At 44.8% G+C, this 18,651-nt stretch overlaps 1 protein-coding gene across 4 annotated transcripts in view; it reads right to left on the bottom strand.

Annotated features, from left to right (window-relative positions):
- The window catches only part of LOC140483931 (voltage-dependent calcium channel subunit alpha-2/delta-2-like), an 839,332-nt gene extending 822,012 nt beyond the window's left edge, over positions 1 to 17,320 (bottom strand). For 3 of the 4 annotated variants that reach the window (XM_072582773.1, XM_072582774.1, XM_072582775.1), the window contains exon 1: positions 17,088 to 17,319. In XM_072582773.1, coding sequence (XP_072438874.1) covers positions 17,088 to 17,215 — 128 coding nt within the window. In that variant the 5' untranslated portion in view covers positions 17,216 to 17,319. Of the gene's footprint in view, positions 1 to 17,087 lie in introns of all 4 variants that reach the window. The other variant, XM_072582777.1, reaches the window with a different exon arrangement.
- Positions 17,321 to 18,651: the final 1,331 nt, after the last annotated feature.

Below are 18,651 nucleotides of genomic sequence, written 5' to 3'. Positions count from 1 at the left end.
GATTTGTCGGAATAGGTATTACCTATCTGCTGAAACTTTGCTCAAAGCGAGCATAGAAGGTGTTGAGCCAATCTGGGAGGGATGTGTCATCGTCTGCTATCTTGTACGGTCTCTTTTTAGAACCTGTGATGTCATTCAGTTCTTGTCATAGTCTGTGTCTGTCCAGGTCTTTAGTTTGGATTGGCATTGGTCCTTGACTATCTTAATGGTTCTATGAAGGTCATACTTGGATTCCTTATTTTTGAGTGGGTCCCCTGAGCTGAAGGGCCTCATGCCTGATTTTTAGCAGGTTATGGACGTACTGATTCATCCAGGGTTTCCTGTTGGGGAACACCTGGATTGATTTCCTCAGTATGCAGTCTTTCACACACTTGCTGATAAAGTCTGTGACGGTGGTCTCTTTCAAACATAAACAAAGGGATATTTAAAAAAAATTATTAAAAACAGCCAAGGTAAATTATGAAAGAAAACTAGCACAAAATATCAAGAAGGATCGCAAAAACATCTATAAGTATATAAAAGGGTAGAGAGCCACTAATGTGAATGTTGGTCCCTTGACAGATGAAACCGGTGAGTTAATAATGGGGAACACAGATGGCAAAGATGTTGAATTAAAACTTTGCCTCAGTTTTCACGGGTGAGGGCAATAATACCATTCCTGTTAGAACAGGCAAGTCAGAGGCAATAGATAAGGTAGAACTTAGAACAATCAACATCGACAGGGAAGAGGTACGAAGCAAACTATTAGGAGCGACTGGATTACAAAATACCTTGCAAAAAACGTAACAAACACTATATTGGACAAACAGGCAGAAACCTAGACACCAAGATACATGAACATCAACTAGCCACAAAAGACATGACCCACTCTCACTAGTATCTTTACATACAGATGAGGAAGGACACCACTTCAACTGGGACAACACATCCATCCTAGGACAAGCCGAACAGAGATACGTGTGAGAATTCCTAGAAGCATGGCACTCCAACTGGAACTCTATCAATAAACACATTGTCTTGGATTCCATTTACCATCCCCTGAGAAAAAGAACAGGAAATGACATCACATGGAAAATTACATCACTTACCCAAGGAAACCCAAACACAAATAAAAAGTGGGCCATACCACCAGTGCTTCATCAGTGACGAAACATCTGAAAACGAACCTTCCAGCTCAGCGAGCAAACTTACATCCAGAACCTCAACCTGAGCTACAAATCTTCTCAAAACTCGGTATTAGGAGTGAGGACAGACAAGTCCCCCAAGATGGCTTACATCCTATGGTATTAAAGGAAGTGGCAGCAGAGATAGTAGATCCATTGGTTACAATATTCCAAAATTCCCTGGACACAGAAAAGATTGTAGTGAATTGGAAAATGGCTAATATAATGTGCTTATTCAAAAAGGAGGGAGGCAAAATCTGGGAAATTACAGTTAGTTTAACATCTATTGTTGGAAAAGTGTCAGAATCAATTATCAAGGAAGCAATATCAGGTGGATAAGGTGTCGCACAAATGGGTTAATTCACAAGGTTGAATCATATGGGATGAGGTATAATTAATTAGTCTAGATAGATGACTGGCTGATGGACCGAAGACAGAGTTAGGATAATTTTTTTTTCTCTGGATGGCAAGATGTAGCTAGTGGGATGCCACAGGGTTCAATCATTGGACCCCAGCTATTTACAATTTACATTAACAACTTGGATATAGGGATAGAAGGCTCTTTAGCCAAATTCACAAATGACACAAAAAATAGGCAGGACAGTAAATTGCAATGAGGAAATAAGAACTTTACAAATGGATATAAATAGGTTAGGAGAGTGGACCAAAATGTGGCAGATGGAGTTTAATGTGGATAAGTGCGAGGTCATGCATTTGGGTCATAAAAATGGGAAGGCGACCTATCTTAATGGGAAGAGACTTCAGGGTGCTCCGGTCCAGAGGAGTCTGGGTGTACTTGTTCATGAGTCACAGAAAACTAGCATGCAGGTACAGCAGATAACCAAAAAAGTGAATGGCATGTTGATTTTTGTAGCTAAAGGAACAGAATATAAAGGTCAGGAAGTATTATTGCAACAGGAGTATTGTACACAATTTTGGTCCCCTTACTTGAGGAAAAATGTAGTGACATTGGAGGCAGTTCTGAGGAGGTTCACTAATTAATCCCAGGGATGAGGGTTTTGTTGTATGAAGAGAGATCGAACAGTTTAGGCCTACACGCTCATGAATTTGGAAGAATGGGGGAGATCAAATTGAGGTATTCAAGACGATAGAAGATGTGAATAAAATAGACATAGAGCAGATGCTTCCTCTTGTGGGGCATTTTAGGATGGGAGGTGATAGGATAAGGGATAGCAAATTTAAAACAGAATTGAGAAACTACTTCTCCCAAAGGGTTGTGAATCTGTGGAATTCACTACTCCAAAGTGCAGTGGATGCTCAGACAGTGAGTAAACTTGAGGAGTTAGACAGATTTTTAATTGGTCATGGTGTAAATGGATATGGAGAGAAAGCAGGAAAATGAGGGTGAGGAGCATATCAACCATAATTGGATTATTTGATTTGATTTGATTTATTGTTGTCACATGTACTTAAGTACAGTGAAAAACTTTGATTGCGAGCAGGACAGGCAGATCACAGAAAGCAAGGACAAACAGATCACAGAATGAAGCAGGTTACTGCACTGGAAGTGCGCAAAGCAAGATCAACATTATTTGAAGTAAAGAGTTCATTCATCACTCTAATAACAGCAGGGAAGAAGCTGTTCTTGAACCTGTTGGTCCAAACTTCTGTATCATCTGCCTGACAAAAGAGCTGTAGGACAGTATTACCAGGCTGGGAGAGGTCTTTGATGGCATCAAGAAGTGTAAATGGACTCCATGGATGGAAGGTTGGCTTCCATGTTGGTCTGGACTGTGCACACAACCTTTTGTAGTTTCTTATGGTCCTGGGCAAAGCAATTGCCACAGCAGACCATTGTGCACTTGGATACTCTGCTTTCTATGGTATTTCTGTGAAGGTTTGGTGAGGATCTTTATGGACATGCCAAATTTCCTGATCCACCTGAGGAAGAAGAGGAGTTGTTGTGCCTTCTTGACCGTCACATCTACATGTGCAGTCCAGGACAGGCTGTCAGTTACCGTCACTCATTGGACACTCTCAACCCTCTCTTCCTCCATTCCGTTCATGTAGAAGGGTGTGTGTTCTCCTCCTTTCTTTCTGAAAAGAATGATCAGTTCTTTTGTTTTGCTGACAGTGAGACAGAGGTTGTTATCATTGCACCACGACACCAAGCTCTCTACCTCCTTCCTGTATTCTGACTCATCGTTGTTTGATATCCGTCCATTTGATTTCAGTACCACGATGGTACTGTCAGCAAACTTGCAGATGGCATTCGTTTGGAATTTGGCTACACAGTTGTGGGTGTACAGGGAGTATAGTAGGGGGTGAGAATGCATCCTTGGGGGGTTCCAATGTTGAGAGTTATTGTACAGGAGGTATAGTTATCTATCTTCACTGGTCTATGGGTCAGGAAGCTGAGGACCCAGTTGCAGTGGGCAGATCCAAGACCTAGTTCTCGAAGCTTTGAGATCAGTCTGGAGGGGATTATGGTATTGAAGGCGGAACTGTAGTCAACGAGTAGGAGTTAGGTTCCAAATTAATAAATGACAATAGCAGTTTTGATCAGTTCTGTAAATTGAAGGCAGCTTACTCAATGTCTAACAACTCATTCCAAATCATTTGATAGACTGCTACATAAAATATGACACTTCCACTTATGGATTTGCCTTGTTTTCTACTGCAACTAGAACTAGGAAATCAAAGTTTGGCATGTTGCTAAAGTCAGACTAAAAAGATAGGCAAAGCACACCTCCTTTCATCGAAAGGCTATTGGAAGATCAATTGGTCAATAACATATGTTCTGAACGAGTCGAAACCAGGCTGCTACATCACATAGGGTCATCAATATCAGCACTGGCATATTTATCTATTGATAAAACTCAACTGGACCTAATGCCCTCCTGACATCATTCAGGTAACAGTACACTATGATGTGTAAATGGGAAAAGGAACACTGACGGGGGAGGTAAAGGCCCAGTGATATTATCACTCGACATTTGATCTACAGACTTTCTGTGGAAAATAAAAAACAAAGTACAGTGGATTTCGGATACCTGAAACAAAAATAGAAATTGCTGGAGAAATTCAGCAGATCTGGCAGCATCTGTGGAGATAAGGCAGAGTCAACATTTCAGGTCCAGTGATTCTGGAAGGGTCACTAGGTCTGAAATGCTGACTCTGCTTTCTCATAAAAGTTGCCAAACCTGAGTTTCTCCAGCAATTTCTGCTCTTACAGGTGGAATTTGAATTCAGGAAAAATCTGGAATTAAAGGTCCAATGATTATCATAAAACCACTGTCAATTACTGTCCAACAGGTGACTCCAGACACACAGCAATGTGGCTGACTCTTAATTGACCTTTGATCATTTTGGAATGGCCAGTGAAGCCCACGTCCTGCATCCTGAAAAAGTCAGGATAATTTTTTCAACTCTCAAGCACAAGTCCTCACTTCTCTAGATTAGATTAGATTAGATTAGATTACTTACAGTGTGGAAACAGGCCCTTCGGCCCAACAAGTCCACACCGCCCCGCCGAAGCGTAACCCACCCATACCCCTACATCTACATCTACCCCTTACCTAACACTACGGGCAATTTAGCATGGCCAATTCACCTGACCTGCACATCTTTGGAGTGTGGGAGGAAACCGGAGCACCCGGAGGAAACCCACGCAGACACGGGGAGAACGTGCAAACTCCACACAGTCAGTCGCCTGAGGCGGGAATTGAACCCGGGTCTCTGGCGCTGTGAGGCAGCAGTGCTAACCACTGTGCCACCGTGCCGCCCACAAGATCTGCTGTTGTCAATTCTCTTTAGATAAAAAAACCCTGATCCCATCATGTCTACAAATATTGAACCTTCCTTTCTTAAAGGTGCTGTCATCATATTAACTTGTGTCTGCCTTTCCTTGAACTCCATGAATCTCTCCAAACAGACTTCTGCTCAAAACAGTTCACTGTCAGAATTGTTAGTGACTGTGAGAAAAAGAATCTCCTCTCCATTCTTATAAAACCACATTTGCCACATTTAACAATGCATCCTCCTGCCACACCTCTCCACAGTTGTTCAGCTGGATGGGACTGCACTGCTCAGGTTCCATTCTCATTTGCTCATTAGCACAATATCACCGGCAACGGTTTCTCTTCCACCTCCCATAACATTACTTCTGCTGTTGCCCAAAGATTATGCTTTGCCTTGTCCTACTCCTCACCAAAATGCTTCCCCTTAGTGACAGCACAGTATGTTTCCACAAGAACACTGATAAAGCCCAGTTCCACCACACTGTCACATCTCTTGACTCCTCCATTGTTGCTAAATTATCAGATATCTTATCCAACATGCAGTACTGGATAAGCAAAAGTTTTCTTCTTTCTGCACCATGAGGATCAAGAGGGATCACCTGGTACACATTTTAGCTATAGAACACAATATTGATTTTTGCAGCAGTGAGGTGAGACTAGCAGTCTTTGAGTTATGGAAAAACCACCAAGCAACAATCTTTGGATTGTTGCAGTGCTGCGAGTGCAGTGATGTGATGTGAACCTCGCTCTCTGTCTCTCCTTTCTCTGTGAGTGAGAAAAGAAACCCAGAGACTTAAAAGAAAGAATTCTAACTCAAGAAAAGATCTCAGTGAAGATTGAGTAACACTCCACAAACGACATCATGTCATCAATGCGAAAAGCAAAAGAACTGAGAAATAACTCTCCACCCTTATGGTCTGGACTTTTGATGTATAGATTCCTGTCTAAATTTTCCATCCATTAAATTTGTCAAATCATCTATTTTGCCTGTTTTATTGAATGGGTTTGTGCAGGTTGTAAAGTAGTATAGTTTACATAATACAGTAGTAATGAAGTAATTCTTTTGCCATTTGTTAAAGAAAATGTTTGTTTACAATAAATAGAATTATTTTCCTGTTAATAATGAAACCTCGTATGTGAATCAGCTTTGTCCTCAATAAGGCAAATTAATCATCTTGGTGGTTTAATTGGGTAGTTAGGCATTGAAGATGGCTTGTGAAGTAGTAGCGCTCAATTAGCAAATTTTACTTCCCAATTGAGTCACAACGTAAAGGAATTCAATATAGCAGATACAAAAAAGACTGAGAACTTGTATCTCTGTGCACCTGGGTGATCATTCTCTCTCTCTCTCTCTCTCTCCAAGGCCCAGAATAAAGATGGAGAAGGTTAAGCTCTGAGTATTTGCTTCGGCTGATACGGGGATAGGGAAATGGAATGACACTCTTACAATGAAGCCCAATATATCATTTGACCTCCTAAATGCTTGCTACACCGGCTTGGTTGCTTTCAATAACCGGTGCATAAGGATACTTGATCCTTCTGTACATAACCTATCCCAAGCTATTATCATTTAAATACTGTCATTTTGTTTTCCTACCGAAGGGGCGGCACGGTGGCTGACTGGTTAGCACTGCTGCCTCACAGCGCCAGGACCCAGATTCGATTCCAGCCTTGGGTGACTGTGTGGAGTTTGCACATTCTCCCCAAGTCTGCGTTGGTTTCCTCCAGATGCTCCGGTTTCCTCCCACAGTCCACAGATGTGCAGGTCAGGTGAATTGGCCATTCTAAATTGCCCATAATGTTAGGTGCTTAAGTCAGAGGGAAGTGGGTCTGGATGGGTTTCTCTTTGGAGGGTCAGTGTGGACTTGTTGGGTCGAAGGACACTGTAGGGAATCTAATCTAATCGAACTTCACGTTATGCTCCATCTGCCACATACTTGCCCACTCTGAATTCCTTGGAAGCCTCTTTACATCCTAGTCATTCATATTCCCACCTAGTTGTGAATTTGTCAGCAAACTTGTGTTAAGTTCTTTTACTCCTGAGGTTCTTACACACTTGAGGCAACCGCAACACACCAACTTCTGTGAACAAGCAACCAAATTTATTAAACACAGTACAGGCTTTCTGGAGGAACCTTTAACACACCTTGCACAGCTTTCGGGGTCGTGGCAAAAAGCTTTCTCTGAACAAAGGAAACAGTTAAAGTTTATTAAAGCTTGTACAAGCAAGGTGAGCCCCTCATGCGAAGTTGGGTCAAAGTGAAGTATTCAACAAAGAAAATGTTGACAGATACTCTAGCCGCTCCCCCACAGTCACATGCCATGCTAGACAACCCCCTGTCACTCACAGTCACATGTTACCCCAGTAACAATGGCAGGATGAGAACATCCTCGGAGATAATGCTAATGTCCTAATCCTGGGGAACCATAATGCAGACGATTTCCTGACTCAGTGATTCCAAGACAATACAGGTGCAACATACCTCTGGCCAGAAAGCACTTCTGAATGGAAGAGATTGAATTGATAGTTTAACTTGACAACTGCAGGGGAGTAATGTCTAAATGAAGCTGAAATTACAATGGATAGTCATCCGCATTCTTTCATGGCTTTCGTCCCCACCCAAAGACAGCGCAGTTTAACTCTTTAATATTACATTAATTCCAGAGTTAAAAATCACACAACACCAGGCTATAGTCCAACAGGTTTAATTGGAAGCACACTAGCTTTCGGACCGCCGCTCCTTCATCAGGTAATCTTTGATATATATTTTGAGTAGTTTGAGCTCAAACATAAACCCTTGAAATACTGCACTTGTCATCAATTACCATTCCAAAAAATATCCTAGCTACTAACCAATTCTCAATTCATGATGGTATACTTTTTTTTGTTTTGATTTTGCACACTATTCTCATACTTCATCAAATAATTTCTGAAAATGTAAATCCACATCCACTGGTTCTCCCTCAATCTATTCTACTATGTACGTCCACAAAAACCTGGAAGACGCTACGGTAACTGAGCATCATGGCTCATCTTCAGCAGACGCAATCTGCAATACTGCACTCTGTCTTCAGCACTGCAACTCAAGGAGGTCACATTGCAGTGCAGCTTAGATTCCTTGAAATAATACTAGAACGTAGAAGGTTAAATTATGAAGACTAGGAGAAAGTGAGGACTGCAGATGCTGGAGATCAGAGCTGAAAAATGTGTTGCTAGAAAAGCACAGCAGGTCAGGCAGCATCCAAGGAGCAGGAGAATCGACGTTTCAGGCATAAGCCCTTCTTCAGGAATAAGGAGGGTGTGCCAAGCAGGCTAAGATAAAAGGTAGGGAGGAGGACTTGGGGGAGGGGCGTTGGAAATGCGATAGGTGGAAGGAGGTTAAGGTGAGGGTGATAGGCCAGAGAGGGGGTGGGGGGGGGGGGGGGGAGGAGAAGATGTCGGGAAGATGATTGTAGGTCAAGAAGGCAGTGCTGAGGTCGGGAAGAAGATTGCAGGTCAAGAAGGCGGTGCTCCTCCTCCATCGCCAGACCATGGCAACACGACGCCTGGAGGAAGAGTGCCTCATCTTCCATCTAGGAACCCTCCAACCACAAGGGATGAATGCAGATTTCTCCAGCTTCCTCATTTCCCCTCCCCCACCTTCCCAAGGCGGTGCTGAATCCCAACCCTCGGACTCAGCACCGCCTTCTTGACCTGCAATCTTCTTCCCGACCTCTCCGCCCCCACCCCCACTCCGGCCTATCACCCTCATCTTAACCTCCTTCCACCTATCGCATTCCCAACACCCCTCCCCCAAGTCCCTCCTCCCTACCTTTTATCTTAGCCTGCTTGGCACACCCTCCTCATTCCTGAAGAAGGGCTTATGCCAGAAACATCGATTCTCCTGCTCCTTGGATGCTGCCTGATGTGCTGCGCTTTTCTAGCAACACATTTTTCAGCTCTAAATTATGAAAACGTCACATTACTTTGGAGTCTATTCCCTTGAGGGGCAGTATAATTGAGACTTTAAAATGGACATTTTATAGGATAGGTACAGAGAAACTATTTCCTCTCAAGAGAAATCCAGAAGAAATTTAGAGCTCGGCCAATTTAGGATCAAAATCAGACGTATTTTTTCACCACAGTAGAGTGGAATTCTGGAATTTACTCCACTCATGACAAACTGTGGATGCTGGAAAGCAAATTAAATTTTGAGAAGTGAAACTGATAGATGTTTGTTGGGTATGGAGCAACAGAATGTAAAGAAGGTACAGAATGATCCAACTGAATAAAAGAACAAGATGAAAGGGCTGAACTGCATACTGTGGTACTAGGTAGAGTTCTACACCTTTGATAATGGTTTTGAGTGGGCTGTGGAGATCGCTAAGAATTTAATGCTCTACATTTCTCAATAATTTCATTAAAAATGTACCAAATATAGCTTGAGGACAAGGGCAAAGATACAGGGTGCACTAAATGTAGTAATTTAGAGCTCTAATGGTGCCTCTGATTGGCCTGAGGGAACAGTCATGTGTCTACTAACACTACATACACAGTGCAGCTGGGACCTGCAATCTGAATGTGTTATGTACAGTGAAAATAGCAATCGGAGTCTTGCAAAGTAACAGAGATGTGTAGCTGCCAGCTGGAACCCAGAAATGTAAACTGGGAAGCCGCATTATGTTAGCGAGATGGTGAGAATTACAAGGAGTACATGAATGTACACATAGATTGTTAAATAAAGAAGACATTAACATGGAAAGATTAGAGTCATACTTAAGTTCATGAATGGTAATTATCATAACTGAGGCATCATTGAGGATAATAGGAATATAAACATGATATGAAATATATCAAGCTACAGCAAGAATTACATAGGAAAAGCTGTTCCCATCCTCGAGGGAGTCTAAAACTGGACAGGAGTAACCATTTAGAACATGAATGAGAAGAAATTTTTTTCCCTCGAAAGGGTTGTGAATTTTGGAATTCTCAATTTGAAAGCAGTGAATGTTCAGTCGATTATTCAGTGCATTCAAGACAAAGATAGATAGATTTTTTAAATTTATGTGGATTAAGGGGGAATGGGGACAGTGCAGCGCATTGAAGCTGAAGTACATAATCTATGATTGTATTGAATGGTGAAGCAGAATCAAAAGACCAGTAGCTCACTTCAAACTCCCATTCTTCTTTCGCATCAGCTGTAGCACAATTCATGGCATTCACATCACTGAATCAGAAAGTTGTGGGTTCAAATCTCAATCAATCTGACACTCCAGATTGGTATCAAGGGATTGGCACCGTCAGAGGAGTTAGCTTATGGATAAGACCTTAAACCTCAAAAGGACTGTCTTTCCTTGAAAGTGAATGCAAAAGTTTTATCAGAATTTTTAAAAAAACAGCAGGGAGTTATCCATATGTCCTGACTAATAAAATATGAAACAAGGCTGAGAGGAGGAAAATACAAAGCAAGTCAGCATAAGCAAATGAGAGGCTGGAAAAGATTATGGAGATAAAATGTGTCAAACCCATAGAACTAAGTGAATACATTTGTAAGCAACAGTGAAAAGACAGAAATCAAGTGCAGTCAGTGTGAACAGAGATACTGGTCCAACATGCTTAACGTGAGACAAGGGCAGGCTTGGACAATTAAGACTTTGTGTCATATAGAGGTCAAGAGAGCAACAAAGATGGCACTGGAAAATTTTGGAATTAAGGACAACGATGTTTCAATTTCAGCTCAGAATCAGACAGAACGTACTAATAGATCACAACCAGAGCAAGAGGGAGTTTCTCAAGTGGGAGACAAATTTTGTCAGAGATTAATTAAGATGGCTTTGCTTGTCCAACGTTCATTTGGAGGCAACACTGAATATTTCATGAATTAATAATAGTTAGATCTTACATTTGACAGCTGAAAATTAATCTCACTGTGTGTCTAACTTTCTTAGTTTTGCGTTGCAGCCCTCCATGATGTATTCTTCCCAGGGACAAAGTCACAAATCATTATGAGACTGATACAGGTAAACTTTTCCTCTTCATTCTTTTTTATCTGGCTGCAGCCTTTGACACAATGGTCACACCATCTTCCTCTAAAGCCTCTCTCTGCCATCCAGCTAGTCGGATTATACTTGCGACTACTCTATTTAGTAAGACTTAGAGAATCAACTACCATGGCTTCTCTTTTCATTGCTGCACCTGTACCTCTGGTGTCCCTTCCACATCGACACAGAGCTCTTTGAAATTATGCAAAAACTTTAAACAAAAAAAATGTTCAAGTTCCATACACCAACTAATGATTCTACCTCAACACCACTTTTCTGGCCTTCTCAACGTCTGATATATCTGCTTAACAGTCATACAGGAGGTAAGCTGAAATTTCTTCCAATTTAAACTTAGGAGGACTGAAGTAATTGCCTATTCATTCCCTAGCCATTGACTGTGGGCTTCTCCCCAGCAGTTATTTGAGACACAGTCAGACCATTGGCAATATCTATAACTGATACACAGATTGGATTCCAACCAATCCGGTAATCCAATCCGGTACTTCCATGGCAGTCGTGTCACCCAACACTCCCCTGGCTCAGCTCATCTGATGCTGAAACCCTCATCCATGATTTTGCTATCTTCAAGCTTCATTGTTACTCCCAACATTTTCCTAAATAGTCTCCCATCATCCACCTAAAATAAATTTGAACTCATCCAAAACTCTGCAGCCCATATCCCAAATCATGATACATTTATGCATTATCTGTGCTCGCTCTAAACGACAATGATAATGTCTCAATTTAACATTCTCATCTTTATTTTCAAATTCCACTATGGTCTCAACTCCTCCTTACATTTGCAGCCTTCTCCAGATCTGCAACCATCTGAGTTCGCTACACTCTTTCAAATCTGCCCTATGTGCATTCCAATTTTAATCTCACCACCACCAGTATCCACTACCTTCAATGACCATGGATCTAAGTTCTGTTAGTGTCCTCCCCAGACCCACTTGCCTTTCTCTTCTCCCTTAACATGCTCCTTAAAACCCCACAGTTTTTCCTCAAAATTTTGATTATCTGCCAAGTAGGTGGCTCCATTTGACAAATGTACTTGTGAAATGCCATGGGGGACATTTTACTACCATCAAAATGTTATATAAATGAAAATTGTTGAAGTGTGAAAAAAGGGCACTGCAAGTGAGCAAATGAAGGATAAAACAAAGGCGCCAAAGTAAGAACATAATGTTATACAAGATTCCAGAGGATTTAGCACCAGATGCACATCATTCACCAGACTGCATTGTGAGAGAAAAGCAGCAACAAAGATAGGCAGCACTGACATCCCTAGCAACTCAAAGAAGCACATTCATTTTTACAGCTGAGCTGTTTGCTTCACCACTTCAGACAACATGAAAGTCAACTATCACAATATTGGGTTTACATGTTTACAAGTAGGTCAGACCCAGCAGGGTTAGCAGATTACCTTTTCCTCAAACACTCCATCAATATTCATAGTTTTTTAAAATTTATGACACCAGTCACAAATTAACAGATTTATTAACTGATTTTCATGATTTGTCAGTTGATCACCAATGTCTAGGTTGTTTGTCCAGCACCACCAGCACTTTACCCACTCTTTCTCTATAAATACTAAACCTAAAGTAACTGTTAGCAGTCATTGGCTGCAATTGGACTGGTCTACAACTGGCAAAGTACTGCAGTGGCTTCATTGCTATCGAGTCCTGATGTTGTACGTGAACTTGGAGTTTCTGGCCCAAAGGTTTCGACTGCACAACTATGATATCAGGTTCATAGGAAAGTTGAAAGAGGACTCGTAATTATGATGAAGGACATACCATCTTTAACTCCATTTCTCTAACTGCAAAGACAATTTCAATCACTCCTTTAGATTATGAATAAAACTGGCTAGACATCAAACTTCCACAGCTTCCCAATGCAACGGCAATAAACAGAAACTTCTATGATTTGCTTGAGGTGGGGGGGGTGGGGGGGAGCGAGGTGTTTCAGTGGACATGGTGGCATTTATTATGTGGAAAAGCAAGCATTCTCCAGTTATAAACAAAGGAATTTTGCTCCTGGATCCACTGGCCCACTTTCTTCCTGTGACATTATATCTGCGTAACCACAAATGACTTAGGATACAAAATTATAGAAAATTACAATGAATGGCAAGTTATTTCCAGTATTGAATTCTAGACATAAAACAGTGTCAAAGTAAAAGAATGGCATTGTATTTAAACTAGCATATGAAGGAAAAGATAATAATGTAGATGCTGGCTTGGGGCTGACAATAAAACGTACTGCAGTAAATTTACACCCAAACTGCACAAAACAGAGCCTATCGACTTCTGAATTTTCTTTCTCACACGCACAAATTAAGAAGTCATGTCTCTAAATGTGGAGTTGCCTTCAGTGCAAAGAAATCCAATCCATTCAGCCTTGTGATAATTTACAAAACACCCATTGTATGAAACAGAGAAGCTGGCATGCAGCATCCATTATGTAATAGTGGAATTGAAGTGGCATGGTTTCAGATAGCTGTTAAAAGATCCATAACCCCAGCAGAACACCTCTTAAATTGGGTGTGATCAATATTAATGGAGTGTTACCAATCTTAGAGTGGGGTGCTTTTATTAAAATTACAGATTTAGAAATGGTGGGCTTTGGGTAGGACTTGGAGATAGCAATGCATCAGTTACAGAAAATTCTACTTCTGTTATTCACTGCTCCTTGGAGCTGTTTAAGGAAAGTGATAAAGGTTGTACACTAACACGGGTAATAGTGTCACATTTTGGGCCCCGTGTCTCTAACTGCTGCTTTACTGACACAATCAGGGACAGAGAATCCTTTGATATTGTAAAAAGTAAGCTGCTGAGGATCAGAAACAGCCATGAGGTACTCAGGTCCACAGGCAGATAAATGCAGAGAGATACAGGTATAATGTGAATGAGATGCCTGTCTGGTTAATCCAAGCTTTGTAACAAAAAGTTCTTGGAAAACAACAAGTACTTTAAGCAGGACCTCTCACTAGCATTACTTTGTGTGCTTTTCAATATAGAGTGCAGATTGCCCTCAAAGACACCCCCTCTCTTCTCTCCATATTATTTCAGAGATGCCCAAGTGCCAAAAATAGGGGCAGCACAGTGGTTCAATGGTTAGCACTGCTGCCTCACAACACCAGGGTCCCCGATTCTATTCCAACCTTGGGTGACTATCTGTGTGGAGTTTGCACAATCTCCCCATGTCTGCATGGGTTTCCTCCAGGTGTTCTGGTTTCCTCCCACAGACCAAAGATGTGCAAGTCAGGTGAATTGGCCATGCTAAATTGCCCATAGTGTTAGGTGCATTAGCCAGAGGGAAATGGGTCTGGGTGGGTTACTCTTCGGAGGGTCGGTGTGGATTGGTTGGGCCGAAGGGCCTGTTTCCACACTGTAGGCAATCTAATCTAATCTTAAAACACAATTACAACATTTAAAAGGCATTTGGATGGGTATATGAATAGGAAGGGTTTAGATGGACTAGGCAAAAGTGAGGACTGCAGGTACTGGAAATCAGAGTCCAGATTAGAGTGGTGCTGGAAAAGCACAGGTCAGGCAGCATCCGAGGAGCAGGAAAAATCGACGTTTCGGGCAAAAGCCCTTCATCAGGAAATGAAGGGCTTTTGCCCGAAACGTCAATTTTTCTGCTCCTCGGATGCTGCCTGACCTGCTATGCTTTTCCAGCACCACTTTAATCCAGGATTTAGATGCATATGAGCCAAATGCTGGCAAATGGCAATAGGTCAGATTGGAATGTCTGGTTGGCATGGATGAGTTATCTTGACTATGTCTCTATGACTCTGGTGACCAGAGATCATAAGTAGAGAACATCTAAAACTGACCTCATCAAAATATGAGCTCAGCTCTCACTTGCTGTGTTCGCACAGAAAATGCTACAAGTATAATGCAGATTTTTAGCACTGAAAATGTCAGGTGAATATTTGGGGGTACAAATCCATATAACTTAACAAATAGCCCGAATATCTGCACCACTTTCAATTTCTATTTCTAGCATTTGGATATACTTCTGTTATTAATATCAGAGTAAAGCTCCTTAAGCGTCTCCCTGCCCTCTCTATTCCTCATAGGGGTCCATTTTAACCAAAACATGGGGTCGTCCTGTAGCCCACTCCTGGTGCACCTATTCTTGCCTATGCACCACCCCACATCTATCTCCATCCCACTGCTAACCCCAAACTCCTCTCATGGAACTGCTTTTCTCCCCCCGACAGCTCTGAGCAGAGCTCCTGGCTCCCTTCCTCCATTTAGTATGTTCAATCCCCCTGGTAGGGCAGTCATCTTCCCACAGGGTCATACCAACTCCCCAGCAATAGGGTCTCCCTCCTCCCCTCACTGAAAGCTTTAGTACCTGTTCTATATTACCTCCTTTATTATTTCCTCAGCTAGTTTGTTAGCTGTGCATCTGACGCCATGCTGTGTCCTTGCTGAAATCTGCAGCCAATTGAGCTCACAAACCCCATAATCTCAGTTCTCACTACTGTTCATATTGGTTGCATTACATGTTGATCTTGACCATATTTTTAAAACATTAGGTAATTAATTATAAAGAACAATTACTGGTAACCACAAAGCATTAAGTGACTTGAGAATCTAAGATAATGGCCACTCAGTCGCAAAAAGTTGAAATTTATGTGCAGGCAGATAATTTTCCTGATCCCTATGGTTTAGGTGAGTAGGTCAGGCTGCACAGAGCTGCCATACGGCTCTGCACAACTCACTGCACATAGCGCCGATACAAACTGTTGACAGCTTGCGATCGACTCTCAAAACCTGGTGGCACGTCCCCAGTAAGCCGGGAGACTTCAGTCTGGTGTTTCCAACCTCAAGCTTGGGTGGCGATCAGCCCAGCCCAGCATTGCCAGAGGCTGGAAGTAAAAGCTCAGGACAGGGCTTGAAGAGCCTAGGTATTCCAGATAACAAACTCCACAAGACCGAACACAAGGCACAGCATTTCCGAGCGCGGTAGGGCCAGCACAGTTCGCAAGAGAATACATCCCGCACCAGGGTGGCAGGGGGAGAGAGAGAAAAGAGATCCTGACCCGGGGGGGAGAGAAAGAGATCTTACTTGGAGGAGTGGGGGAGTGTAAGGTATCCTGATTTGCGGGGGGGGGGGGGGGGGAATGAGAAAGGAGAAAGAGATCCTGACCCGCCGGGGCGGGGGCGGGGGCGGGGATCCTCACCCGGGGGGAAGAAAGAGATCCAGACTAGGGAGATGGGGAGGAGGATGGGGGTTAAGAGATGCAGATCCAGGGGGAGAGAGAGAGAGAGATCCAGAATAGGGAGTACAGGAGAAATAGAGATCCAGATCCGGTGGAGGGGGAAAGAGATCCAGATTTCGGGGAGGGGGGGGGGGAAAGAGGTGGAGGGGGAAAGAGATCCAGATCGGGGGGAGAGGGGAAGAGATCCAGATCGGGGGGCGGGGGGGGGGAAGGTGGAGGGGGAAAGAGATCCAGATCGGGGGAGGAGGCACAGTTCCATGCGCTGGGGTGGGGGGAAAAGATCCTGACCGCGAGGGAGAGATCCTGATCGGGGGGGGGGGGGGGGGGGGAGTGAGTGAGTCATGTTGACCCCGGGGGTGAAGGGAAGAGATCCTGACCCCCGGGGGGGGGGGGGGGGGGGGAGAACAGACGTGAGGGGAGTGAGGTGCGGCGTACAGGAGACCCCCGACTCCGGCGGGATGCCATGGCTCGGCCACTGGAACCCGCTCGCGACGGAGAAAGTTCCCGAGTCGCCGTTAAACTAAGTGAAGGGAGATGGGGGATGGGGGCGAGGCGGGTGTCTGAGCCCCGGAATCCTCGGCGGATGAGAGTCTGTCTACCTGGGGGTCTACCCACACAGGGTTCCCGGGCTCAGTCCCCCTCTCCGGGAACGGGACAGCAGCAGCCGCCGGAACCACCTCAGCCACCTGCGGGGATGCGAAGAGCCGCCTGCTCGTCTCTCCCGTTATCTCAGGCAGCTAAGGAGGCAACCTGTCAGCAGTTGTTGCCCCGCTCCGAGACCGGGGCCAGACCCCTCCTGAAAACTGCGCGAATCTCGGTTTCGCCGCCCCCCACCAACACGGAGATCATTTTCGTTAATTGGACACCTTCCCCACCCCCCCCCCCCCCCCGGTTACTCACGTGTAATTCGCCGGGAAGCTGTAAGAGGCGACTCCGTCCAGCAACACGAGCTGCAGCACCGCCACACACACGGCACTGCCAACCGCCGCCATTTCCACACCCTGAGTGTGAGGGACAGAGCGCTCCATTCAGGCTTCGGGGAGAGGGACTTGCGCGGGCACCGGCCAACGCGCGTGCCCACCTGTCGGTGCGTGCGAGGCGCGAGCGGCGCGGACACCGACCAACGCGCGTGCCCACCTGTGGTTGCGCGCGAGGGGCAAGCGGCACGGACACCAGCTAGTGCGCGTGCCCACTTGACAGGAGCGGCCGTTCGCGGTGTGTGCCATTCCAACCATTCCCTCCCGCCCCACAACTTGATTGGTCAGCAACCGTCTGTGTTCGGGGTGGGGAGGGTCAGTGTGAAAGGAGTGGGGGGGGGGGGTTTGAGGGTTGGGGTGAAGGGAGTGAGGGCGAGGGGATGAGGGTTAGTGTGAAGAGGATGAGGGAGAAGGCGAGGGCTAGTGTGAAGGGGATGAGGGAGGGAGATGATGGTTCGTGTGGAGGGAGTGAGGGAGGAGGACAACGATTAGTGTGAAGGGAATGAGGGAGAAGGTGAGGGTTAATGTGAAGGGAGTGAGGGTTAATGTGAAGGGAGTGAGGGTGGTGGGGTGAGGGTTCATGTGAAGGGAGTGAGGGTAGGGGGTAAGGGTTAGTGTGAAGCGATGAGGGAGGGAGATGAGGGTTAGTGTGAAGGGGATTAGAGAGAACGCAAGAGTTAGTGTGAAGAGAGCGAAGGGGTTGAGGGTTACTGATAAGGGGGTGAGGGCAAAGGTGAGGGTTGGTGTGAAGGGAGTGAGAGAGGGAGATGAGGGTAGTGTGTAGGACGTAAGGTGAGGACGAGGATTAGTGTGAGGGGGATGGACAAGGGTTAGTGTGAAGGGACTGAAGGCGGTGGACGAGGGTTGGTGTGAAGGGAATGAGGGTGGGGAATGTGGGTTGGTGTGAAGGGAGTGAGGACTGGGGTAAGGGTTAGTGTGAAGGGAGTGAGGGCAGGGGTAAGGGTTAGTGTGATGGGAGTGGGGGTAAGGGTTAGTGTGATGGGAGTGGGGGTAAGGGTTAGTGTGAAGGGAGTGGGGGTAAGGGTTAGTGTGAAGGGAGTGGGGGTAAGGGTTAGTGTGAAGGGAGTGAGGGCAGGGGGTGAGGGTTAGTGTGAAATGAGTGAGGGTGGGGGTTGTGAGGTTGGTGTGAAGGTAGTCGATAGAGAATGTGGGTTGGTGTGAAGGGAGTGAGGGCAGGAGGATGAGGGTCAGTGTGAAGGGGATGAGGGAGGGAGATGAGGGTCAGTGTGAAGGGGATGACAGAGGGAGATGAGGGTCAGTGTGGAGGGGATGAGGGAGAGAGATGAGGGTCAGTGTGAAGGGGATGAGGGAGGTAGATAAGGGTCAGTTGTAAGAGGCTGAGGGAGGGAGATGAGGATCAGTGTGAAGGAGGGTGAGGGTTACTGTGAAGAGAGTGTGGGCGGGGGGGTGAGGGTCAGTGTGAAGACAGTGAGGACGGCGGGGCATGAGGGTCAGTATGAAGGGGG

Source organism: Chiloscyllium punctatum, chromosome 12, assembly GCF_047496795.1.
Source record: "Chiloscyllium punctatum isolate Juve2018m chromosome 12, sChiPun1.3, whole genome shotgun sequence".
NCBI lineage: Eukaryota > Metazoa > Chordata > Chondrichthyes > Orectolobiformes > Hemiscylliidae > Chiloscyllium > Chiloscyllium punctatum.
Note: the sequence above shows the minus strand (reverse complement) of the source record. Positions and strands in the feature narration are given on the sequence as shown.